The sequence below is a fragment of the Ictidomys tridecemlineatus genome, chromosome 12 (assembly GCF_052094955.1).
Source record: "Ictidomys tridecemlineatus isolate mIctTri1 chromosome 12, mIctTri1.hap1, whole genome shotgun sequence".
Taxonomy (NCBI): domain Eukaryota; kingdom Metazoa; phylum Chordata; class Mammalia; order Rodentia; family Sciuridae; genus Ictidomys; species Ictidomys tridecemlineatus.
Window position 1 is genome coordinate 37,824,118 of NC_135488.1, and position 26,060 is coordinate 37,850,177.

Consider the following 26,060-nt stretch of genomic DNA (forward strand, 5'->3'; position numbering starts at 1 on the left):
CCTGGAAACCTAGGCCAGAAACAACTCCACACGTAGGTCACCCTCAAAGCCACACAGCACATACCTGTTCCTAGTGTTACTGAGGCCCCAGCTTAGAACTACTCATCAAGGTGGAATCAAACACTGTGATTAATAATAATTTTAAACTGACTAAAGGCAATTCAGTGCACTCTTTAATTCATCTGTTCAGATTTTCTTGATTGAAATTCTGCATAGATATAGAGACAAACAGTGCATTTGAGAGAAACGACTCTTCAGAGACGGGAACACTGCCAATGTTTACAAGGTTTCCCCTGTGTGATCTCGCAGTGCCTCTGCAACAACGATGAGCTCCAAACAGTCAACAGCATCACTCTTTTTGAAGAGATGAGGAAACTGAGGCCCAAGAAAGCATAAAAAGGAGCAAAATCCAGCCCAGAATACAGTCCCTCTGGATCCAAACCCAATAATACTGCATCTTAATCCAGATTAATCATGATAGTAAGAGGGTCTCAAATCCATAAGGACATTAGGCTCTGTCTGTAAACTGAACATCATTTTTCAAGTGTGTAAGAATGATTCTTTCACAGTTAAAGGTTTTTTTGCAATTAAATATTAATATGTGCTCACTGTAAGTAAAATCTGATTTTATAAAATTGTATGCAATACAAAGTGACATCAGTCCATAATCCCAACTCTCAAGCTATTTGCTAGTGAGAGTATCCGGTATATTACAGGAGATTACTTTCCTTACCTGTTTTATTAATACACATATAAGAGCTATATAAATGTTTATGTACTTGAATGTATTTCTGTATTTGCAAAGTTTCTATTGGGTCTGTTTTTAGAAGCAAAATGTTGGGTTAAAGTGTTTGTTTTTAATTTTAATAGCTATTACCAAGTTCCTTTTTGATTGGCCAGTTTGGTTACTTAAAAGGAAAACTTTTATAACAGATTAAAACATCATAAGTTAATACAAGTAACAAATGAGAAAATATTTCATATATGAAAATGTCTTACAAATCACAATTTACAACCAAAAAAATAAGCAAAGCTTATAAAATAGTTATACATACTAATGATCCAAAATAAAACTTCATAAACCAACATTTAATCCCACTCAGTAAAGAAATCCAAATTAACAAAAGTCAAGTATTATTTTCAACCCATCCAATTGACAAAAATATTTTAAAACTAGTATGAACTACAGGAAGAAAGAAATAGCTCTCTCAGACTTTTGGAAAGGAGATAAACAGATTTAATTTCTACAGGGTATGCTGGCTATCTATGAATATTTTAATGTGTATGGATTCTGAGAGAGCAATCTGTATTTATAAATTAGTTCCAAGTCAGTAACTATAAAAGTATACAATTTATTTACAGAAGTGCTTATTTCAGTACTGCTTATAACTGCAAAAACTCAGAAACAGCCTATCAATCAAATAACTCATGTTGAGGGGGTGGGGCTGTAGCTCAGTGGTAGAGTGCTTGTCTAACACATGTGAGGCACTGGGTTCAATCCTCAGCATCACATAAAAATTAATAAAATAAAGGTATTGTGTCCATCTACACTAAAAAAGTTTTTAAAAATAATTCATGTTGAAACCAGACAATGGAGTATTTTTTAGTCATTAAAAAATGATGCTATGAGGCTTGGGTTGTAGCTCAGAGGTTAAGCGCTTGCCTCACATGCATGAGGTATTGGGTTCGATCCTTAGCACAACATAAAAAATTAATAAAATAAAGATATTGTATCCGTCTAAATTTTTAAAAAATTTAATTTTGTTTTTAAAAATGATGCTGTGATTTTTAATCTGTTTAGCATGGAAAGATGTTCACGGTATTAAAATATGTATAGAATGATCCACTCATATATGTGTACACAAGTCATAGGAAAAATTCTTTAAGACACATTTAAAAATACTTATAGTTCTATCCACATGAAGGTGTAAGAGGCAAGTTTTCATTACATATTTATTTAATTGTTTTAAATAATGTGCATATTACTTTTTTCATTAAGAAAACATTAAGATCATTTTTATTTAAAGAGACAGAGAACCCTGAAAGAGTGGGAATCAGAGGTCCAGAACTATACACAGTTATACTATGTCCATCTTCTGCCCCCCACCTTCTTTTTTCTTACCTTTTATTGGGGACGGAGGGGTGGGGATCAAACCCAGGGCCTTATGCATGCTAGGCAAGCCATCTAGGTGAACGTTACCCTTAGCCTTTTCCCAGGCTGAAATTTGATATGATAATTAAGGAAATATTTACTCCAGGGCACTTGTTCCTTGTGGTATCAGACAAAAAAGATTCTTTCTCTAAATCTTTTGAGGAGACTAAAACTGAAGAGGTATATTCAAGTGATTTTCCTCTAATAAAATGATGGCTGCCTCATAGGGGTTAGCCTAGGCTGGGGTTATGCATACTAAGCTAAACCCTCCTTCAGTTTCACAACTCCAATTTAGGTCTCAGAGCTAGAAATGGGGATTCACTTTTTTATGATCTATGTGTATAAAATTATCCTACTGACAATGAAGGTTATCATTCCTGGCTTTAACTGCAGGGAAGAACTTAGAGCAAACAACACACAAGATTTATATTAACTAACCAGATAGCATATATTACCTAAGCTTCACTCAGTACATTTTGAAAATTGTTTATAAAGCATATCTGAATATTCAATTATAGTTTTACTCTTAAGACTATATATGGTAAAAAAATAACAAATAATTACCTCTCCTATGAAGACTACTATAACACAGTCCAACTTCTCTTCAGGATACAAATTATCAATAAGGGAATGAAGAGTTTCTATGAGGTAAGATTTAACTTCTCTCTTCACTGTGGGAATCCCCATTACTATTGAAACTGAAACAAAACAATACAGTAATTACATAAAAAGACTTCACAAGGACAATAATAGAAAAATACTACCATTTTGAAAATACAATGCTTCAAATTCACAGGAATTGAGGGATTCAGTTTCAATTTCAGAAAGAAATTAATCAAAGGATACAAGACCATACCTATAATACTGTATTATCATACGTTCCACATGGCTTAACCATAAAGGGGTGGGGTGGGACAGAGAGAGAGAGAGAGAGAGAGAGAGAGAGAGAGAGAGAGAGAGAGAGAGAGAGAGAGTGTGTGTGTGTGTGTGTGTGTGTGTGTGTAATGTCAAAGAACTGGTAAAAATAAGAGTCAACCTCACATTAAAAATGAATGGCTATAAAGTATAAACAGAAAAATTTTATACGACTAAAACTCAGAAACACTAAACATGCCTTAAAAATTAATGTCTTACATATCAACTTCAAGTCTATGACGCACTGAGAAGGGAACAGCACCACTTCTGTGGTTTTCTTGCCAAAAGGAATAACCTCAACCTGACCAAAAAGAAATATCAGACAATTCCAAATTGTGGGGTCAGTCCACAAGATAGGCAGCCAGTCCTCAAAAGCATCAAGGTCATGAAAAACAAAGAACTGTCCCAGATTGGAAAAGACTGAGAAAACATGACTATTTAAGGAAATACAAAATCCTGACTCGACCTTGGAACAGAAAAACAATGAAAATTACAAAGTCTGAATAAGAGCCAAGGTTAGCTAATAGTGTGGCGTTGGTGTTAATTTCCTGGTTTGATTATGATACCATGGTCATGGGTATGACCGGTAGATGAGGGATAGAGAAACGCTGGGTGCTATAGGAATCTGTGCAACATTTTTAAGGTCTAAAATTATAGTTGATTCTACTAAAGTGCTTGTTTTGATTGCAAATTTGTTTCTACATGATTAATTTATTAGGGATCAACATGGGCATAGCATGAATTTCACATTTGCTTATATGCAACTTCTCCTGAGACACTCACATAGGTGAATAATAGCCTGTATGCAGGCTGGGCACCATGGTGCATGCCTGCTGCCTCCAGCAGCTTGGGAGGCTGAGGCAGAAGGATTGTAAGTTTAAAGCTAGCCTCAGCAACTTAGCAGGGCCCCAAGCAACTTAGTGAGACCCTGTCTCAAAAAAGGGCTGGGGATTTGGCTTAGTGGTTAAGCACTCTGGGTTCAATCTCAGTACTAAAAAAAAAAAAAAAAAGAAAGAAAGAAAACCATACCCAGGCTAAACCAATTCAGGAAACTAAACTTTGTAAAAATACCAAAATGCACACACCACAAACCTCTACCAGCTGCCTCAGTTCTTCACATGCTGTCAACCATACCCATCCACACTGGGGGTTCCACGTTCCTTCAGATTTCAGATAACGCAACTTGCACCACCAGTTTGTGGTAACTTGTAAGCTACAACCCCTCTATAGCCTGCAGCAAACGGCAGGTCCCTTTCAGGCAGAGTTCCATATTATATTAGTTACGTATCCCTTAATCACTTAACATGTACAAAATTGTGCTGCCATCTTCATTAGGTTTTAACCTTTTTTTATGTTTGCCTGGTTTTGAGTGCTGTGATCCTAATCCCATTCTTCTCTTTCTGTTGCATAGCTTTGCAGGGTGCAGTGATTTGAGGAACGCACATTTACTATAGAAGTGACTACATTTCAAAGTAAGTTTTTAAAATTCACATCTTCAAGTCGTAATATTCTGAGTGCTATATGTCAACAGAGAAGTATTCTGCAGATGTTAAAAATAATCTAGTCTTAATTATGGAACAATTAATTGGAGATGCTACAAAATACTTAGAATTCATAGAAACCTAAAACTAGAAGGAAGCTTAAAGAACATGGGTCAACTAGTCTACAACCATGATTTGCAGGTAAGAATACTAAGTACAAAGGGGTTAAGGGACTGCACCTGTTCTGTGGCACAAATTATCTGAGTGAATGATATAAAAATAAGCTCCCTGCCCTCACAGAACTTACACTGCTGAAGAGGGGAGAGAGATAATAACCTTAGAGGATAATCCATGCTACACAAACTCAAATGTGATAATGTCAGCGTGAGGAATGGAGGGGTGCCTCTACAGACAGTGTGGTCATGAACGGGCTCTCTGCTTTCAACTGAGCTGGTTAATTAATGATGAGGCAGAACGTTCCAGAAGAGAGAACAACAGGGAAGGCATAGTGCTTTTGACATAGTAAAGAAACATCAGGAGCAAAAAAATATCTAAAATAGAATAAGCCTAGATCCAGAGAATTTGTTAAGGGTCAGGTCACATGGAACAAATTCAGTCTTAATTCCTAGAACAAAGAGAAAACCATTATCAAGTTGTAAGCTGAGCAGTGACATTATCCAACTTGTAATCTTAAGAGATTACCAAATGTTATGGAAAGTAAAAGCATAACTTTAAGAGTATTTTGGGAGGATCAGTTAGGAAGTTACTGCACTAATTAAAGGAAAAATGGTGGTTTGAATTAGGATGTCTGAAGAGTTGAAAATGAACAGATAGATGAATTTAGGATGCAGTCTAAAGACCTTCACCAGGGGACCAGGAGAGGGAGGAAGAAGTGGGATCCAGGATGACTTCAGTAAGTGGAAAGGGGATCTTTTATCCAGAACAACACATTTGAGGGGAAGAAGGCTCCAAATCAAGATTTCTATCTTGATCATGTTACTTTGAGATGCCAAAACACAGGCAGGATGAGTTATCTTGGAAGCAAATTTCCATATACTCAACCTTAGAATCTAAAAAATATATATTTTAAATATTTAAAATATAGATTAAGAGTGTAACAACTATGATATGAAGTGTTCCTAGGCAATGCCAACTCATAAGTAATTCAAAAACTTTATGGAAAAAGCAAAATACATTGATCCAGAGCATGCAATAAAGTAATAATGCAAAGTGCCTATTCCCTACTGACTAGGGATGTTTTTGCTTACATTTTGGTTTATTTAAGCTTAAAATGGCATGTTTTTGAGATTAAGCCATTTTCCCCAAATATACTCTGTTTTGGAGCTGAAATTTAAATTCTTTAGTTTAAGGACTCCAAAAAACACTGAAAATGAAAGTACTAATTTTGGTCACACTTTCAGAATTAGAGTAAACCATGCTAGTGATAATTCAAAAAGTGACCACAAAAAAAAGGAAATAAAGAAGAGAATCTTTCATTTTCTAGGATATTCCACACTCCCTTCCGTCACAGGGAAGTGTTATGGTGCACTTCCCACTTTTTTCCCATTGTGGTAGAATAGATGGCCTCCCAAAGATGTCCATGTCCTAATTCCTGAAGGCAGTTTTCCTGGTCTTCTGGGGTGGAGTAAAGTTCAGAGTCATCAGTCTGAGCACCGTATCTGTAGTCTGAAACCCTTCAGGATGTCTTTTCTGTTTGGCAGGGTAGCCAGTTATATTCAAGATGGCAAAGGCTCTGTCAGCCTGGATCCCTGAGTGATCAGTGAGTGCACAAAACCTTATCAACCACACTGGAAATATACTGTCAGCAAAAATTTAAATAAACCTTTGCTATGTAAACCACTGAGATTTGGAGGTTGTTGGATACCACAGCATAACCCAATCTGCTCTTGTTTGACATTACCAACTTCTATCCTTACAGCCTAGGAAATGTGTGTATTCTAAGGGGTTAGAGTTCAGGGAAAATATGTCAGCAAAGTGAAGAATATAGTCAGATCATCCTTTTAGAGAGAAGAATCAAGGAACCCAAGAGAAATAGAACAAAAGGGTTGGACTATATTTCCAATTTAAATAATAATTGTGCACATGAAAACTGACCATATACTAGACACTCTGAAATGCAGTCGTAATCGCTTCTCGGCCTTTTGGCTAAGCTCAAGTGTAGTATCTGTTCTTATCAGTTTGAAATGCAGTCGTAAGGTTGGCGAGGCCCCCCACCTTGTGTTGTTATTATGTGACAGAGGCATCAATTGTTATGTCACTTTTCTTCCACTTTCTTGGGAAGTTTTCAAATTCTAGTATTTATTTCCTTTAAAATTGAGAACACTTTCAGAACAATCTTGATTTGGCTTTTCCAATCTTCAATTAGTCTATCTTTATTTGAACTAAATTATATTCCTTTTTAAATATTCATTGCTACTTAATATTTTTAGCCCATCATGTTTCCCCTATGGTTTGACTTAAGTCATTTACTCCCCCATTTCTTCCTTTATATTCCATGACAATTTTTTGTCTTCTACTGCTCAGTTGTACTTTCTGTCTTCCCTGACTTTATCCTCTTCTTTCACTGGAAATTAACTGCTGGAGAACTTTGAAGGTTCAGTTCTGGGCCATAGGATGATCTCATTTATATCCATGTCTTCAACAACCACTTATTCATAAACAAAAACTCCTAAAAATTAAACCTAACTCTTATTTCTCCACTGAGTCTGAGATTTAAATATTCACCTACCTGCATGACTTCTCCACTTCATATCCTTTTCCCTTGAAACTTGACATATCCATATTTAATGCATCTCTTACAAACCAATGCTGCAAACCATTTGCTACTGTCTCCTATCTCTGTGAATGCACCCAGCATGCATTGCTCCATCCAGAAACCTAAGGCTTGTCCACAAATCCAGTCCATAACTATGATTTCTCTTAAATGCTGCCATATACTCCAAACAGCCCTTAACCCCATCTTCTTTCCTTCTCTACAACCACCGGCCATTGCCTAATCTGAATCCATCCTTCTCCAGTCCCCCAGAACAGCCTCTTACCTGGTCACCCACATCTCCTCTTCTTCCCATACTTTCATTCTTCCCATTGCAGGAAATGGGACCTTGCAAGATTTAAGTCTTAAAAAGTCATCCTTGCCAAGTTCTATTTAAAACTCTTTAGTTGCTTCACATTGCTCTTAAGATGAAAACCAAACTCCTGTAACAGGTCTGAAAAGCCCTGTGATTTGGGGCCTGAACTCCTATCTCTAGCAGCACATTGTCCTGTGCTTCCCCTCACTCTGCACTAACTACAGTGGCCTTCTTTCATTTTCTAGGATATTCCATGCTCCCTTCTGTCACAGGGAAGTGTTGTGGTGCACTTCCCACTTTTTTCCCATTGTGATAGAATAGATGGCCTCCCAAAGATGTCCATGTCCTAATTCCTGAAACTTGTGAATATGTTACCCTACATGAAAAAGGGACTTTGGTATATGACTAAATTAAGCATCTTGAAACAGGATTATTCTAGATTACCAAATGTGCTCAAGATAAGCAAAGAGGTTATACAAGAGGAAGGCAGAAGGGTCTGAGGGAGAGGAGGTGAGGTAGTATCAAAAGGAGAGATGTGAAGACACTCTGCTTTAAAGATGAAGGAATGCAATCAGCCTGTGCACTCCAGAACAGCACGGGAAGGGATGATTGATCACACCGGGTTTCTGAAGGAACACACCCCCAGACACCTTAAATTTAGGATTTCTACCCTCCAAAACTGTAAGACTATAAATGTATGTTAAGTCCCTGAGTTTGTGTAGTAGTCTGTTAACAGCAGCGAAAGGAAATACCCACCTTTACCTGTTAACTATATATTCTACTAGTCTCAGATCCAATGTATTTTTGAGACTTCCCTAAACCTCTTCATCAGGGGAGATGCCCCTTTTCTACATTCTCAAAGCACCCTTTACATCACTAAAGGGTGATACACTTTAGTTACACTAAAGGGTGTAACTGATTATTTGACCAACACACACATCCTGTACTATGCCAAAGCTCCACAAAAACAGGAGCAATGTTGAATTCTATAAACCAGAGTGCCTGGCACGTGGAGGTGCTCATGGACTTTAACTTCAGCTAATACTTAAAGGAATTACCTGTGGTCCTCTCCTGACCAGGAGCACCATTTGGTAGATAACCTAACAAGAGTCTTTTGTCAGTTATCCTGCTCTTCACTGAATAGGCCCTTATTATGAAGACCTGGGTGCTTCTTCAACTCAAAAATATTTTCTTCTGTACTTATTTGACTTTCTAAAAGAACCAAACAGCTCAATCTTCCTGATCACTAATTTTATCTTCAGTTGTATCTACTCTTCATCAACCTCCTGATGGAAATTTTAAATCACTGAAATGAAAAACACAAAGATTTCTGTTTCTTTTATAATAGTTATTATTTTATGGGTAAGTTTTACATTCACATCCCTCTAAAAGCACACTGATTGTGTTTTGTTTTTAAGTCATATTCCATTCTATAAACTAATTTTTTTTAGTATTAAATCACTCGTGGTGCTGATCTTAGATTTTGGGGGACTCCCAGTTGAAGAAGATGCCCTTCTACCCATTTGTAGTTTCCACACCTGGTTTTTGTGCCCTGATTTTACAAATCTTTGTGGGAAGATGTAAGTGTGGTGCTAGGTGGGTGAGGAGTTATTTGTCCTGGACACGAGAATCCCTGACCCTCTCCTAGGGGTCAATAGCAATCCAAAGCACTGCCCTCCCCCTGCAGCCAGGGGAAGGCTTTGCTGCTAAGGGAAGTTTGTCAGCCTGACCACTGAAGAACAGAATTTTTAATCTTCAGAGCAGTAGTTTTAATCTGATCTCAAAAACTGAAGTTTTTAATATAAGTCCCTAGATAGGTTCTAGGGTTTCATAAAAATCTCAAAAATTACATACAAAATTGTTTTTTCCCTATGCATTTTTCTAAGCAGAGGCCGATAGCTTTCCTGGAACCTCTAAAAGATTGGTGTGAACATACTTTATATACAAACAGAGATAATGAAAAATTGTGCTCTATATGAGTAATAAGAATTGTAATTCATGCTGCTGTCGTGTATTTAAAAAAATAAAATTAAAAAAAAAAAAAGAACCACTGCCTAAGAATTTAGGAAGGAAATTCCTATCACGTAAATCTGGGCACATTCCCACCCCGACTCCAAGCTGTATGCTTTTTCTTTCAAAATTAGTCTCAGCTTTATAAGAATGTTAACTGCTGAACCAGCCATGATGGTGCACATCTGTAAATCCCAACAACTCAGGAGGCTGAGGCAGGAGGATCAACAAGTTTGAGGCCAGTCTCAGTAATTTAGCTAGACCCTATCTCAAGAATTTTCTTTTTCTTTTTTTGTACCAGGGATTGAACCCAGGGTGTTTAAGTACTGAGCCAAGTCCCCAGTCCTGTCTCACTAAGTTGCTGAGGCTGGCTTTGAACTTAACCATCCTCCTGCCTCAGCCTCCCAAGCCACTAGCATGGGCCACTACAATCAGCTCAAGATAAATTTTTTTTAAAAAAAGGACTGGACATGCAGTTCAGTGGTTGAGCACCCTGGGTTCAATCTCCAATACCAAAAAAAAAAGAATGCTAGCTGTTGGAAAGCTGGCTGACAAGATTTTATTGTATTTAAGATGGTAAAGAAATAAAGATGTATAAACAAATAAAATGGAATAAGTACCTCCAAAAAGAAAGTGAACGTCACATTCATAAAGGACAGGCTACTATAAAAGAACCTGTCAGAAACTTTGAAAAAGTTAAATGACTTTAAAAACACTTCTATTTTCATTTTCATTTATCTTACTAATAAAATATACAGTCTAAACCAATGAACCCACAATTTTGGCTAAGGCATCTTGTCCAAATAGAAACTGTTGAAGGGAGAGATACAGTAAGTACCAGCTTCAAAAAATAATGAAAAATCAATATTCTAAAAAAATTAATTTAGAGTACCCTACATGTCTTGTTCATCTTTATATATCTGGCACCTGCAGAATTCCTGGCCTCAATAAATATTTCTTGAATTAATAAAGAAATGAAAAAATAGGCTGGGGATGTGGCTCAAGCGTTAGCGTGCTCGCCTGGCAATCCTCAGCACCACATACAAAGATGTTGTGTCCGCTGAAAACAGAAAAATAAATATTAAATTCTCTCTTTCTCTCTAAAAAAAAGGAAATGAAAAAGTGAGTCTGAACATGGTATTTTAAGAGTTTACACCTCCTCAGGAAGATAACGTGTTATTTTAAACGTTTAATAAAACAGAAAGATATAAAATTAAATCAAGATGAATATAAATGCTTATGGTAACAGACTAAACAATATGAGAAAAAAAATGACCAAAAAAGAAAAGACAGGAAAATACTTAAGATTCTTACTATATCAAGAGTGGACTAAATCAGTTTTTCAAAGAACATTCACACAAAATGAATTTCAATATTCATAAAGTAATCATCTTGTCACTTGTTTAAGATTTGTAAGGGAGCAAAATCTGCACTCCAAAATCTACAAAGAGCTGGGTATAGAGGACACACCTTAGTCCCAGCTTCCTGGGAGGCCAAGGCAGGAAGATGGCAGGAGGCCAAGGCAGGAGGCCAAGGCAGGAGGATGGCGGGAGCCCAAGAGTTCAAGATCAGCTCCGCAACACAGTGAGACCCCATTTCTTTAAAAAATAAATTAAAACTACTAAGAAAATGTTAACAATGTCAAAAAGGAGGGATAAAAGTAGGAAAGCAGTAAGTGGTCCAAACAGCTCTGGTTGCCCTGCCAAGTAAGAAAAAAAAAAAAAAATCACAAATTATGTTTTGAGTACATTATAAAAAGAAGCAACTGAAGTATTTCTATTATTCCATGGAAAGTTTATATAAAAGGGACTGGCCCCTGACATTTTGGTAAAAAAAAGTAGGACACACATAAGAACCACCTTCCTGGCAGCACTATGAGAGCTATTAATGTTGAAATAAGACAAGAGGAAAAGTCATCTCTCTACCTCCCAAGTTTTTAAAACAGAAAAATTACAAAGGTTTAAACATTTGTCTGCCTGAACTAGATTTCTCTTGATCTTTTTCTGCAATATTATTCTCATCTACAAAGAAAAGTGTCCAACTTCTTTCAACATGGCGTCTGGCCAGTGTAAGCCCCAAGTGCACAGATAAAGAAAGAATTTTTTTCTTTGACCTGCCAGACTGCTCATGGTCAACATAACATGCCAAGTCACAATTCAGACCAGCGGGACAACCAGACTAAGAAGTAAGAAAATAAACATACCTCCTGTTCTTCCATTGCCAATCTGCACAGCAGGCTGAAGGCTTCCTTCGTTTTGCAATAAATGAGGCAAATGATAATAAATAGTTGGCACTTGAAGGGATTTTTTGCTTGTTAACTCCTTTAGTAGCTTTAGGGTATTACCTGAAACACAGAAGTATAATTAATTCACAAAATATCTTACCTTATACATTAACACTTTATCAAATTTTTATGTATTTTTTTCTGAAAATAAAATCTTATTTCCATTATGCAAGACTTTCGAATTTTCATTAAAGTATAGTGTTAACCTTTAAACAAGGAAGTTGGCAGAAAGGACTTGTATCCTCAACTCCATTAAAAAAATAAGACAAAACCAAAAACTCACAAAAGAAATGCCAATACAAATATGTGAAATTCAAGTTAATCTTACAGGTAAAGAAACAATTACAAACCACAATATGTCATCTCTTCCTATTAAATCAGTGGATTAAACAATAATATTAAAACAGCGTCAAAATCCCAGAAACATTCTGTCCTGTTATTCAGTAATTTCCCTTTAAAGAATTTAGCTTTTATGTAGTGTACAACCAGAGAAAAATTGTGTTCTAGATGTGTAATATGAATTGTAATGCATTCTGCCGTCATATATAACAAATTAAAATTAAAAAAATAAATTAAAAAAAGAATTTAGCTTTTATGTACTCAACAAATATTCAGTGGTTTTTTTTTAATATTTATTTTTTAGTTGTAGTTGGCCACAACACCTTTATTTCACTTATTTACTTTTATGTGATGCTGAGGATTGAACCCAGGGTCTCCCACGTGTGAGGTGAGCATCCTACCGCTGAGCCCCAGCCCCAACCTTATCCAGTTGTTTTCTATCCAATTCCAGGAATGTGCCAATGTATTTAAAAATCAACAGTCATCAAAGCATAGATCCTGTTTTTTAGAAAGTCATAATCTAATAAAAATAACTTAAGGGCTACCAGAAATGTGATCAACTGATAGTCAAAGATGTTCACAGAGTTATAAGCTGGGGGAAAACACCCAGGAAAAAAACATTTGATTAATTGTAGGAAAATATTTAATATATTATGGTATTTGATCAGCTGGATATCTACAGCTACTAAAAATAGCATTTTGAAGTATATTTCATGTTAATAAAAATGATCACAATATACTCTCAAGAATAATAATTCAGAAGAAAAATATGCATAAAAAGATAAAGGAAATAAAAAGTTTATTTTTCATCTATACCATTCAATAATGTTAAGCACCACCGTGACTGACAAATTAATCATAAGGAGGGGAAGCAAGGAACATAAAATTTTTAAAAATAAGTTAAGGTGATAGATCTAAAGATGAAAGGAACTCACAGTTCTTTTTAGAATAGTAGAAGCTCAATGAGAAAGTATGTTAGTCTGCACAAATCTGGAGCCAACTGGTTATAAACACACATCAGTCTAATCATCAGAACAAGAGCAGGACACGGCAAAGACAACTGTGCTCATCTCCCCTGCCTCATGTCCTCAGAGAAGAACGGTCAGCTACTCCCAAAAGTGTCTGTTACAAAAGCATGTATCTCCCTTGCTATAATTCAGATTTAAGACCACTAACTGCTCCAAATAGCTCAAAGATTCCTCCAGAAACCAGGCTAAACATTAGTCACAACCCATATACTTGTAAAAACAAAAAGTTAAATTTGAATGTGTTTTCAAAGATGCAATATGTTCAAAGAAGTTTATACAACTGATATTGAACTTAACAGTACTTTCTTAAAATCAAACTTAGCAATTAATACAAATTATTTTATCAGAATAAGAATGTTTTGGGTGCTGATTTCTCTCTCTGAAAGGGTGATGAATGCTGGTGGATAGACGGCCCTCCCTACTCAACTTCTGAAACATACCTACAGAACACCTGAGAATACAATCTTTTTATAATATGAAAAAAATATATATATCTGTACCTGAAAATTTATTCAACGCATCCTTACTTCCATTTGTTTCGACTCCTACACTCCGGAACTGTTGGACAATGTTATTCAATTCAGAGGAGCGCTGGGAAATTCGATGTTCAGCTATTCGAAGACGTTCTTTTAAAGCAAGAAATTCTCGTTGATAAGCAATTAGTTTTTCTAGAGGCAAAAGCAAAAAAAATTTTAAAAGTCATCAGTATACTTCTAAATAAAAAATTCCAAACAAAATTGTAATAACAAAACTTCAATTAAAGTCAAGTTTGGGGGAAGAAAATATTTACTCGCTGATACAAAACTGAAAATTAAAGAACTAAAGAAAATTAAAGAATTAAAGAAAATTAAAGAATTAAAGAATCCTGGCTTGCTAGCTAACATGGGAACTAATTTTGTGCTTTTATTATTTGTAACATTGTGAACACTCCCTATTTAAAATTCAGAAATTTAAAGATGGAGAAAGATAAAAGTCGTTAAAATTAACACTCCAAGTATAATACACCTTCTCAAAGGTATAAACAACTATAACGACCACATTTGTATCAACCAGATAGAGATGAGTTAAAAGCTGGTAATACGTATGAGACAATGGAGATAGCGCATTTACAGCATAATCATTATTTTCCATACTTCCTATCCTGCCAAGATTTCCCTAGGCCAGACTTTGGTCAAATTCCGAATTCCTAAAAACCTCAATGAACCCAGTTTAAAATCATTCATTTTAATAATTTTCGAGAATCAGAGATCAAAAAATATAGCTGGTCGGGGCTGGAGCTGGGGCTCAGTGGTACAGTGCTTGCCTAGCATATGCAAGGCACATAAAAATAAGTAAAGGCATAAAAAAATCACATCAACCTTTATAAAAAAAGAAATTTAGTTAGTGTGGGAAATAAAGTGGGTGTAAGGAGGATAAACAGTGAGCATGAACAGGAGAACCCAGGGACAAAGCACACAGCATGGAGAGGCGAGGACAGGACTGGACACATGAGCCAACAGGAAGGTGGAAGGGACCACCGGGTGTGGTAGCTCCACCCCCTCCTCAAATCAGGAGCAATCAGAACAAAGGTTTTCAACTTTTCTCTATCAGCTAGACAGACCAAAGTCACTACTGTGACACCAAAACATGTCTTAGAAAGGCTGTTTTCTATTTAATATTATAATCTTTGCCTTATCCACAGATAAACTCAGGAAGAAACAGACTTACTGAATCCTCGTTTGTAAACTGGTCTTCGAAGCTGTCCCACATGCTATTCCTTTCTGGCATGAGCAGAATTAGACGTTTTCCCATGGGACTTAAGCAGTACCTAGATACTGGCCTCTAACACCACTTGCCAATATAAAGAAGTAGAATTCTTTGGAGAAGTAAACTTTAATTAAGATAAACCTAGAACATTCTTAAATCAGCAGGAAGGAAAGTATCAAAAGAAAAAATGACAGGACACATCAAAAGGGCACAAGAGGACTGGGGTTGTGGCTCAGAGGTACAGCCCTCACCTAGCATGCATGAGGCACTGGGTTTGATCCTCAGCACCACATAAAGTAAAATAAAGACATTGTGTCCACCTATAACTAAAAAATAAATATTAAAAAAAAGGGGGGGCACAGGAGATGCAGGGTGCCGTGGCTCACACCTGTAATCCCAGCAGCTTGGGAGGCTGAGGAAGAAGGATCAAGAGTTCAAAGCCAGCCTTAGCAAAAGCAAGGCGCTAAACAACTCAGTGAGACCCTATTTCTAAATAAAATACAAAATAGGGCTGGGGATGTGGCTTAGTGGTCGAGTGCCCTTGAGTTCAATCCTCTGTACCAAGAGAAAAAAGGGGGGGCACAGGAGGTGACTTGAGAGGCCCCCACTGGCCAGACAGGGGACAGTGATGGTGGTAATAGATTGTAACCTACTAAGCAAGAATCCCTGAGTCTATACCAACATTGAAGAAATAAAGATCAACAGATGAGGGGAAAGCGTTTCTGACTGTATGAAACCAACTAATACGTGTAGAAGGAACAGTGATCAGTGGAAAAATCTCCATTTTGCAACCACAATAGCAACTGACACAGGCCAGATTGAAAAGGGGATGAATAACCAGCAGGTGAGTCTCATGAGGAAACAATACGTAGATCATCTCAAGTATGCCCTGCAAAGCATTATTTTATAAAAAGGAAAAACTTTTTTTTGAACAATAGGGAAATATGGAATAAGTCATCTTAATGGAGTGATCAAAACTCACATCAGCAATAACAGGATAGAGGTCAGGTGCCCCCTGAAGTGATGCTTGGGGAACCCAGCTCATTATGTGGCAGTCCTGCCAAAAAATGCACAATCTGAATCTAATCTCTAAGATACTACAGACACAGCAAAGTGTGACGTAACAAACACATCACCTGCACTTGAAACACTGTCAACGTCATCAAAGATAAAGGTTAAGAAACTGCCCAAGAGAACACAGACAATGAAATGCACAGAACAGTCCTGGACTGGATCCTGGACCAGGAAAAATATGTATGAAGACACTGTCGGGAAAACACACGCACACACTATAGACCAGAGAAATCAAAATACTTGTGGACATCAAATTTCCTGAACTTGAAACGGTACTGGTAATATAAGAGAATGTCCTTGTTCTTATCACTAAAGTAATAGCAATAAACACCAACGTGTTTAGGGGTGAAAAGAAACATGATTTCAGCAATTCGCTTTCAAAGAATTCCAGAAAAAAAAAGTATCTCTACAGTGAGAAAAGTAACAGAGACAACAGGTGAAACATGCAGAGAAGTTATTTATACTATCCTTAAACTTGTCATTCCTTCTTCTATTTTAATGAAAAGTTTTCAAAGCAAGCAGAAGGACTGGGTGTCAGAATGATTAGGTCTTTGAGCAGCTCTGGGGTGACAGGGAGGGATACAGGTCTGAGGACAACCTCTATCTGGACACATTTTCTTGGTATATTGAAATCAGCCTTATAGAGAGGCCAGTTTCACCAAGTGGGAAGACAAACCAATTTGTAGAAAAAGATCTCTACCCCTAATTCCAAAAACTCCCCTGCGTGGAGCAGAACTGGACCCTCTTTTGGTAGATTATTTGAGAGAGGATAACTTGGGCCCATGAACCCAAGCGATCATTGGACCATGGGACCAGGCCATGAGCTTGCTGATCCAGATGCTGTTTTTAGCTCAAAGTCTACAGCTATGAGAAAACTCCACCTTTTGTTTCTACTCCATTCTTCCATATTCAGAGAGTATTCCACAAAATCAGGGCATGTTCATACTCCATCTAGAGAGCCAACTCAGCTTTCTAGAAATTTCTAGACATTTCTTAGAATTTTCTCCACCCTTCTTTCCCATAATACTACACAGTTCTTGAGTTTATTTCAAATTTTAATAGACAAAACTCTCTCCAAATTAATATGTTTGACAAGTCCCTATTTTCAACATTAATTGCAAGATTCCTATATTTGCTTTTCTTTGAATAATCTCAATTGGTTTATGTAGGGGGACATGGCAGGAAACTAAGATACTCTTGCTTACCTCGTACTGGGAAGCACTCAGTTCTGCTTACTGTTTCTTCTTTAGTATAAATGCAATGTTTTGTTTTGCTTACAGTACTGTAGAATTGAATCCAGTGGTGCTCTACCACTGAGCCCTACCCAACCCTTTTCATTTTGTATTTGGAGACAGAGGCTCACTAAGTTGCCCTCAGTCCTGAGATCCTCCTGCCTCAGCCTCCTGAGTAGCTGACCTTATAGATGTGTGCCATCACGCTTTTAATAGTAGAAAATTATGTATCTAAATCAGATGACAAAAGTAATAATCATGTTTTGTGAACCTAAGGTTTTGAAACATACAAACATTCTAAAACAGGGGCAAACATGCAATTTTATATGGTTCAACATTTTAATTAATAGCCTTGGACTCAATTTAAAAAAAAAACTGGTCAACAGTACAGATGAATAATTAACAAACACTATTAACAAGTACTTTTTCAAGCAGTACCTTTGCAGCAAGATACAGGAACACTACTGGAGTCTATGCACCATCATAAAAATTACCAAAAATTAAACCCACTTTTAATTCTTAAAATTTTAGGGTTTATTAAACAATAAAATTCTTCTACTGCAAAGAATGTTGATAAGCCATCTGGTTCATCCCTCTGTCCCTTTAATATTGCACAGAACTCCTTCACACAGAGAAAGTTTTTTTAAAAAATAGGATTGAGAAACTCCTTCAGTAATAAGATTCCAAAATTTAACAAGCTTTACTTTTCAGAAAGAAACTGCCTTTGGAAAACATTTTATTTCACTCTTTAAAAAATTTTCATATTCATCATTCTTATACAACCAATTTAAAATAGAAAAGAGAGCCTGGATGAAATAGTGGGCAATTTCCTACTTGGAAACCTCTAAAACAAAGAAAAAAAAAACAATAATAATAAAAGAAACAGATTCAGGAGGTGTTAAGGAGGACTAAAGCCTGGAAAGGCCAGAGAGAGAGAACACGGGTCCCAATGAAATGGGCCAAAAGAACAGAACTTGAACTGGTGATGCTAATAGAATGGAACTAGAACCAAATTTTGGCTCTTTTAATTTTTTATTTGTACTACTTAATTGTACAGGAGAGCAGAATGCATTTCAATTCATCGTACACAAATGGAGGGCAACTTAACAACCACAGAGCAATGCCTCACATGCCTCTCACTTGCAAGCCACCTGGACGGGCTGGATGAGGCGCTGAATTCTGGACTCTACCTCCTGGAAACCAATTGAGGAGGTGAGAGCTGGGGCCTGAGAATGTCAAATTGGCTCCTAGTGATGCTGATGTGCCCAAGGACACCCCCCTCCCCACCCCGCTGGGAAACTCAGAGGTGCCAATACTATCCTGGAGTCACTCTGAAGTGGCCTAAAAATTCACACTGCCCTCTCCCAGCTCCTCCTCCATCCTTCCCTCTGGCCCATGTGTTAAAGAGATCCCAGAGGCAGGGATGAGGGAGTAGGCATTAAAACCACTAGGACCATAATTTACAAGATTATATTTGGGGAAGAAATGGTCTCAAAGCATCGGTGGACACACATTTCAAAGGTCTAAGAGTTATGTGGACTTGTCAACGTCATGCCCTATTTCTAAGAGTATACCAGGCAGGATACACCACATAAGCATGGATTCTGAAAAGACCCTTTTAGGCTCAAAAGGGAAAATGGGGCTGAGCTAAACAGAACCATATACTTTACTTAAATTAAAACACAGAATATAATTCATCTGTTCCCTTCCATGAGGTTTCATTGTACTTGCAAAATAAGATCCTAATTAGTGAATGCTAACATTGAAAAGTTTTCTGGAACACATCCCCTATTTCTGAGTTATCCCCCAAGTAATCTAATCATTAACAGTGTAAATCTTCCAGGTACATGTTCAATAAGTTGAAATCCATCCAGTGACCTTATGAAGCCCAACACCTCAAGACCAGTCGGACAATGCTGCACATGCCTGCAAGATGCACTTCCTCAGAAAGACGTTCTTAATCTGAATGCAGTCATTTTCTTTGATTTCCCTGGAGGAGGGGGAAGGCTCTTTTCAGTAATCTTATCATAAAGTCCCAAATTTCATTATCATAGTGCAACAAGGGTGGAGGGGGAACAAGTTGTGTAACTTCAATAACACATATTTACGTATGTACACTTGGCTATATGTTCAAAAGAGTACTTTTAAAAATACTGACAATGATCTTATTCAACAACCTTAGGGGCTTGGAATAAACATTATCGGATGGTCATAAATCCTTTTTCTTAGGCACTTAAATTTGCTGGCAGCCATTGTTTCAGCAAGTGTTGTTTCATTCTCCAAGGAAAATAAAACACATCTTGTACTCTGAGGATCTAATGCCATACGTTTTCCTGTGAAGAAGTCATGGAGACAGCCCTCGCTTTCTGTTGGAGCCATCCGGGTGTCAAAAGCAAAGCCCTAGGACTGGCCAGCCCTCCACCAGGGAAGGACCTCCCCACAGTGCTGCTGCTCCTCCTGCCTTCCACCTGGATCCAGTTACACACCTAGGACTCAGTTCATGTTGTTCTTCCCTCTCCTCACCTCGTGTTACTGTTCTTTCATTTCCACCTTCCCTTCCAATATCCTTCTGCAATATCATTTTCAAATCCTCCTCCCGTGTTTCTTTTCTGGACTTTTCTTTTTTGACCACAAACTTTGCTTCTCTCACCTCTTTCTTTTTATTTCTACTCCCCGCCCGCATGCTCCCACAATATCCTGTCTCCTGTTTTGTTTCAAATGGCTGAGGACGCTCTTTTCCAACTGGGTGATTGAAACAGTCCACTTGGCTGCCCCCCTCCAGACCCCAATTCCCCTGGACACCACCTCTAATACCAACTAGCGCTTTGGGGCCGATGGCCTCCACTTCAAAGGGGAATTCAACAGATACTGCTGTCTTAGGAAAGGGACCTTGTGAGCCTGAAGATGCCCCCAACTGAAAAAGAAAAGTAAACGCGGGTCCAGAGAGGGGAGTGAGAACACTGGGCTGCAGCCCGGTCCCGGCTCAGCTGGCTCTTCACATGCAGGAGGCAAGCACGGCCACGTTAATGTGTCCAGGTGAGGACACAGGTATCAAGACAGCTCCCTATTCCCACTCCTTGGTGACCCCAGTGTGCCATCAGTCTCTACTGCACCCACACTTAGCTCTTTAGGTTCTATTTTGAAATCTTCTATTTTTAAGGTTCATGAGTTTTAGTCTTTCTTAGAGGTCTTCCAAAGGATAAAGAGAACATGTTTTTCTTTTTAAAGAGTAAAACTCAGTTTATCTTTCAAGTACCATTTGAGTCCATGAGACTGTTTTATAAATCTAAGGTATTCCAACAAACAGATTCTAAGATGACCCAGTGATCCGCGTCCCTTCAGTCTCACAGCCTAGCATGAACCCCACCCTCAGTGTGCCCAGGAGCCACGGCTAGCTCCTCTAACTGACAGAATATAGCAAAGGGGGTGGATGCTACCTCTGGGATGGTTTCATTATATGGAACTCTGTCTTGCCAGCAGACATTCTCCCTAGATAGAGATTCTCACCCAAAGTAGCAAACGGCTGTACTGGAAGGCCCAAGTGACAGAGGCTCAGAACTCCTTCCAGCCAAGAGCCACAAAAAGCTGGGTTCTCAGTCCTACTGTGACAAGAAGATGGATTCAACCAACAATCTGGATGAGTTTGGAAGTGAATTCTTCAGCAGAGGACCTAGACAAGCCATGCTTAGATTCCTAGCCCATGGAAACTATGAGGTCATAGGTACATGTCATTTTTTTTAAATATTTTTTTTTAGTTGTAGTTGGACACAATACCTTTATTTCACTTATTTATTTTTATGTGGTGCTGAGGATCCAACCCAGGGCCTCGCACGTGCAAGACGAGCACTCTACCGCTGAGCCACAACCCCAGCCTAACATGTCATTTTTAAGTTACTAGAGTTGTGCTAATTTATTATGCACCAACAGGTAACTAATACAGATATATTATGGGATCTCAATAATGCTTTTTCCCTCTATTTTAAAACTTTTTGAAATTTCATTGTCCTAATAATTATTTCATAACTAATTATTCCTAATCATGCTAATGAAATAAAATGCAAGATTGATACACTTACCTAGAAAGATGCTGTAAAAGAACTTGGTAACTTTGTAGTCTTTTTGATCTTCACTGAAACAACTGAGATTTTAGGATTTTCCATTTTATACCCATAGTGGGTATAAAATGGAAAATTTTATACCCACTATGGGAAAAGGAAAGTAACAGAGGAAGGAAAGTAACAGAGGAAGATATTTCACAAGTTTTTTGGACAAATCAGAAAATGAATGCAGAAAGGCAGGTACTATCACTGTAGTCTCTAGTCACTTTGGTGAAATTAACTTTTAAAAGCACATCTCAACACTATGAGTCCTCAGAAGACAATATGCTAGAAGAATTTTGTTCAAGATCCAGACTTCTATTTCCACACCTCTCTATTCTTTTTGCTAAGTAAAATAAAAACCCAGATATTACATAGTAAACCAACATAAAAAGACAAAGGCAGAAGGCTGAAGGGAGGAGTTGAGTTCTTGGGACGCAGAGGAAAAAAAACAGCATTCACTTCCCCGAGTTTCTTTTTGCCTTACAGATCCTAGACAAGGTGCTAGAGACACCAGCAGCCTGGAACCAACAGCCACACATGAAGAAGTACCAGAAAAGCCTGATCTCCGCAGCTGAAGGACTCAGGAAGGGGCAACCAAGTAAGACAGAAAACTTCTAGATGACTACTGCTCTATACCAGCCACACACCAGCCCTGGACCTATCTCCACTCCACTAGCAATGGCCAAGAAGGGAGCCTAGATCCTCACCCTTGCCAGGTAACATCGCCCCCAACACACACACATACACACACACGCTTCCTAGGATGGTATCAGAAAAGTCTGAGTGAGGAGCTGGGGCTTTCACTACTCTCTGGCACCATGAGACGTCAGAGGAGGCTGCATGGGAAGCAGCGACAGGGCACCGCTCTCTGTCCCAGCCAGCACAATGTCAGCAGGGACCATGCAGGAATTGACCTCTTGCCCTGCACAGGAGTGACAGGGATCCCTCCCTGCTGTGTATCAAGGGAGGCCATGTGAGGATCCTAGACGTCCATCCCATCCTCACCATCCTCATCCCATCCTCATTAGCTGTAATGCAGTGGCATGCCTCCCCACATTAGCCACCTAGAATGGCGGCAGAAAAGACCTGCTAAGACAGATAAGCTAAATAATATCCAGTTTTATAAGACCCCAAATGCCTTGAATAAAACTAAAAATCACTTATAAGACTAAGAACAGGAAAACCTCAACTCAAATGAGAAAAAAAAAATATCAACAGATACCAACATCAGGACAACTCAGATGTTAAAATCATCTAGTAAGAATCTTGTTTTGTTTTGTTTTGTTTTAAAGGCCAAGGACCAAACTCAGCCTTGCACATGCTAGGCAAACGCTCTGCCACTGAACTAAATCCCCAGACCTTCTATAAGAATCTTAAAGCAACTATGATAAAAATGCTTCAACAGGTAAGTATCTAAAAACTAGAAACCCCAGGCAAAGAAAGAAAAGACATAAAGAAACAAATGAACATTTTAGAACAGAAACCACACTGAAACAAACACCCCTTAATGGAGAGGCCTAAGAGCAGATAGGACAGAGGAAAGAATTAATGAACCTAAAGGAAGACAATGGGAATTAATCTAAAGAATAGAAAATAGGTTGAGGGAGAAAAGTAACAGGGCCTCAGGGATCTTTAGAAATATAAAATGGTTTGAGACCTAACATTCCCACCATCAGCATCCCAGAATGAAAGGAGAAAGAGGGCAGGGTAGAGAAAATATTGGAAGAAATGATGGCCAATATTTCCCAAAATGGACAAAAGACATAAACCCACATAAAGGTTCAAGAAGCCAAGCAAACCCCAATCAGGAAAAACTCAAACCATGCCAAGAAATGCCATAATTGAACTTCAAAAAAAAAAAAAAAACTAGGTACAAAGAGAAAATTTTGAAAGCAATCCAACAGATGACACATTACCTACCCAGAAAAAAAAAATAAATTGAATGACAGAAGATTTCTCATCAGAAACCATAGAAACCAAAGGAAGTGACACATTATTTTTCAAGTATTAAAGAAAAAAACCCTCAAATTCCATATATGGCAAAATTATCCTTAAGGAACAAAAGGAAAAATCAAGAAATCCTCATAAGGAGGAAACCTGTCATCAGCAAACCTATCCAAAACAAATGACTAAAAAAGTCCTTAAACAGAAAGGGAATGACAAAAAGAAGAATCTCAGAACATCAAAATGGAAGAAAGAACTGAAAGAGGAAGGAAAAAAAAGATCACAGAAATGTCCTTTTCCTCTAGAGTTTTCCAAATTATATTTGATGTTGAAGCAAAAAAGTATACCATTGTCTGGTGTGGTTCTCAGTGTAGAAGAAATACTTCAAACAATTATATCACAAATTAAGGGAAGAAGAGGAGGCTTTTAAAGGCCAGGCTTCTGTACTTCACTTTAATAAATGCTGACACCAGTAGATTATTATACACACACACACTAGTAATATATCTCAACAGAGGATATACTCAAAAACCCTACAGATAACTTAAGTGGAATCTGTGTGAGCATGCGTGAGGTACTGGGATCAAACTCAGGGGCACTCTACCATTGAGCTACATCCCCAGTCAACTCATCCATTTGTCCATTCATCAATCATTCATACATTTTTAAGAGACAGGGTCTCACTAAGCTGCCCAGGCTGTCCTTGAACTTGCAATCCTCCAGTCTCTGCCTCTCAAGTCATTGGGATTTCAGGCATGCACCACCCCCCACAGCTCAAAATGGAATTTTTAAAATGTTCAAATAACTTTCAAAGTGTCAGGAAAAAGAAAAAACAGAGCACAATGGGTTAAAAAATTGTAGATTAATTAAATCTACAATATCACTAATCACAAGAAATAAACGGTCTACAACAATTAAGAGAGAGAAAGTTAGAGCCGATATAAAGACATGACACAGCTGGGTGTGGTGGGGCACACCTGTGGTCCCAATTATTCAGGAAGCTGAGGCAGGAGAGTACCTGGAGCCCAGGAGTTCAAGGCCAGCCAATACAATGTAGCAAGATGCTGTCTAAAGGAAAGAATACTTACATATATGATCCAATTATACACCATAGACACCATCTAAAAGAATGATACACACACAATGGAATCCTACTCAGCAACAGAAAAGAACAAATTAGTGAAAACTCCAACAGTGTGGATGGATCTCAAGGGCACCATGCTGAGTGAAAAATGTCCATCTCTCACACACTATAGGGTTCAATAAGACATTTCCAATATGACAAAATCATAGCTGTGCACAACAACAGATCAGTGGTTACCTACAGTTAGGGGTGGCAGGTGGGGTGTGACTGTGACAAAGGAGCAGAGGGAAAATGGCTGTGGTGTAGTAATGGTTGTCTGGTGCTGGTTACAAAGATCTACGCATGTGAAAAAAATGGCGTAGCACCATCCACACCAGTAACACCCATGTTGGTTTCCTGATTTTGAAGCTGTACATTGCACCTAACATCACAAGAAGTAGCCATCAGGGGGAAATGGGAGAAGGTTGCAGGGTCTTTCTGTACTACCCTGCAGCTTCCTATAATTCTGTAATTCTTTTCAAATAACAAGGTGGTGGGGAAGCCAAACAAAAAAGAATCAATGAACTAATAATAATATTTAAGGGAAAAAGAAAATATAATATTTTCATCATCCATCAACTAGAAGGGCCTCATCACACTGTGTATCATAAGGACCCAGAACATCCTGTGTGGCTAGAGGGACTTGCAATGGTATTCTTTCATCCACAACAAGATTTACTGGGTAGGCTCAGGAGCAGACAAATCGTAAGCCTAAACAAAACTAATGTTTTGGCTGGGTACGATGGTGCATGCCTGTAATCCCAGCAGCTCAGGAGGCTGAGGCAGGAGGATTGTGAGTTCAAAGTTAACCTCAGCAATGGCAAGGCATTAAGCAACTCAGTGAGACCCTTTCTCTAAATAAAATACAAAATAGGGCTGGGGATGTGGCTCAGTGGCCAAGTGCCCCTGAATTCAATCCCTGGTACAAAAAAAAAAAACATTAATGTTTTGTGTTTTGGAGACACAAGTGCAGAAGAACTAAAAGTAATGGTGAGCTATTAGATGTACCAGAACCTATTAGAGATGTAGCAGTTGAAATGTGGAATTACAATGTACAAGTAGGATGTGTTCCAGGTTCCCACATGACAGTTAATAAGCATTTTGCTCTAGTCAAAAGACACTGTCCATTTCAGTTCTGACTAAACTAGAAATACGTGCAATAAAATTTTGGCTTTGTGATGTTTAAGTTCTTATAAACTACAATGTATAGTAAAGTTGTTTGTCACTACCTCTTTATCCTATTTATTATTTGTAATATTATTTGTAAGAATAAAATAAGTCAACTGGACCCAGATAGTAAATACCTTTACTTAACACATACCAAAATTCCAGACTCCAAGAAAGCAAGCAGTGGCTCAGATAAACCACACAGCTTGCAGGAATAGTACAGGCACAAGGAGCCGGTCAGATCACATACAGCAAGTTTCACATCATGTTAGCAAACAGCCAAGTTCCCAGATACCAGCCAATGGCCAACCTTGCAGGCAGGTATTTCTGATGACAAGCAGTCTCTGATCTGCATGCTAACTCTTTTCTGTATAGC

At 38.0% G+C, this 26,060-nt stretch overlaps 1 protein-coding gene and 1 pseudogene across 7 annotated transcripts in view; one reads left to right on the forward strand and one right to left on the reverse strand.

Annotated features, from left to right (window-relative positions):
* Mgat4a (alpha-1,3-mannosyl-glycoprotein 4-beta-N-acetylglucosaminyltransferase A) overlaps positions 1-26,060 on the reverse strand; it is a 92,882-nt gene that overhangs the window by 40,997 nt on the left and 25,825 nt on the right. For all 7 annotated transcript variants that reach the window (XM_078028521.1, XM_078028520.1, XM_078028519.1 and 4 more), the window contains 3 exons: positions 13,799-13,966; positions 11,851-11,991; positions 2,717-2,850 (listed from right to left, as the gene is read on the reverse strand). In XM_078028521.1, the coding sequence (XP_077884647.1) occupies positions 2,717-2,850; positions 11,851-11,991; positions 13,799-13,966 (443 nt within the window). The remainder of the gene's footprint in view (positions 1-2,716; positions 2,851-11,850; positions 11,992-13,798; positions 13,967-26,060) is intronic.
* Positions 6,695-6,895, forward strand: LOC120885160 (U2 spliceosomal RNA; annotated as a pseudogene).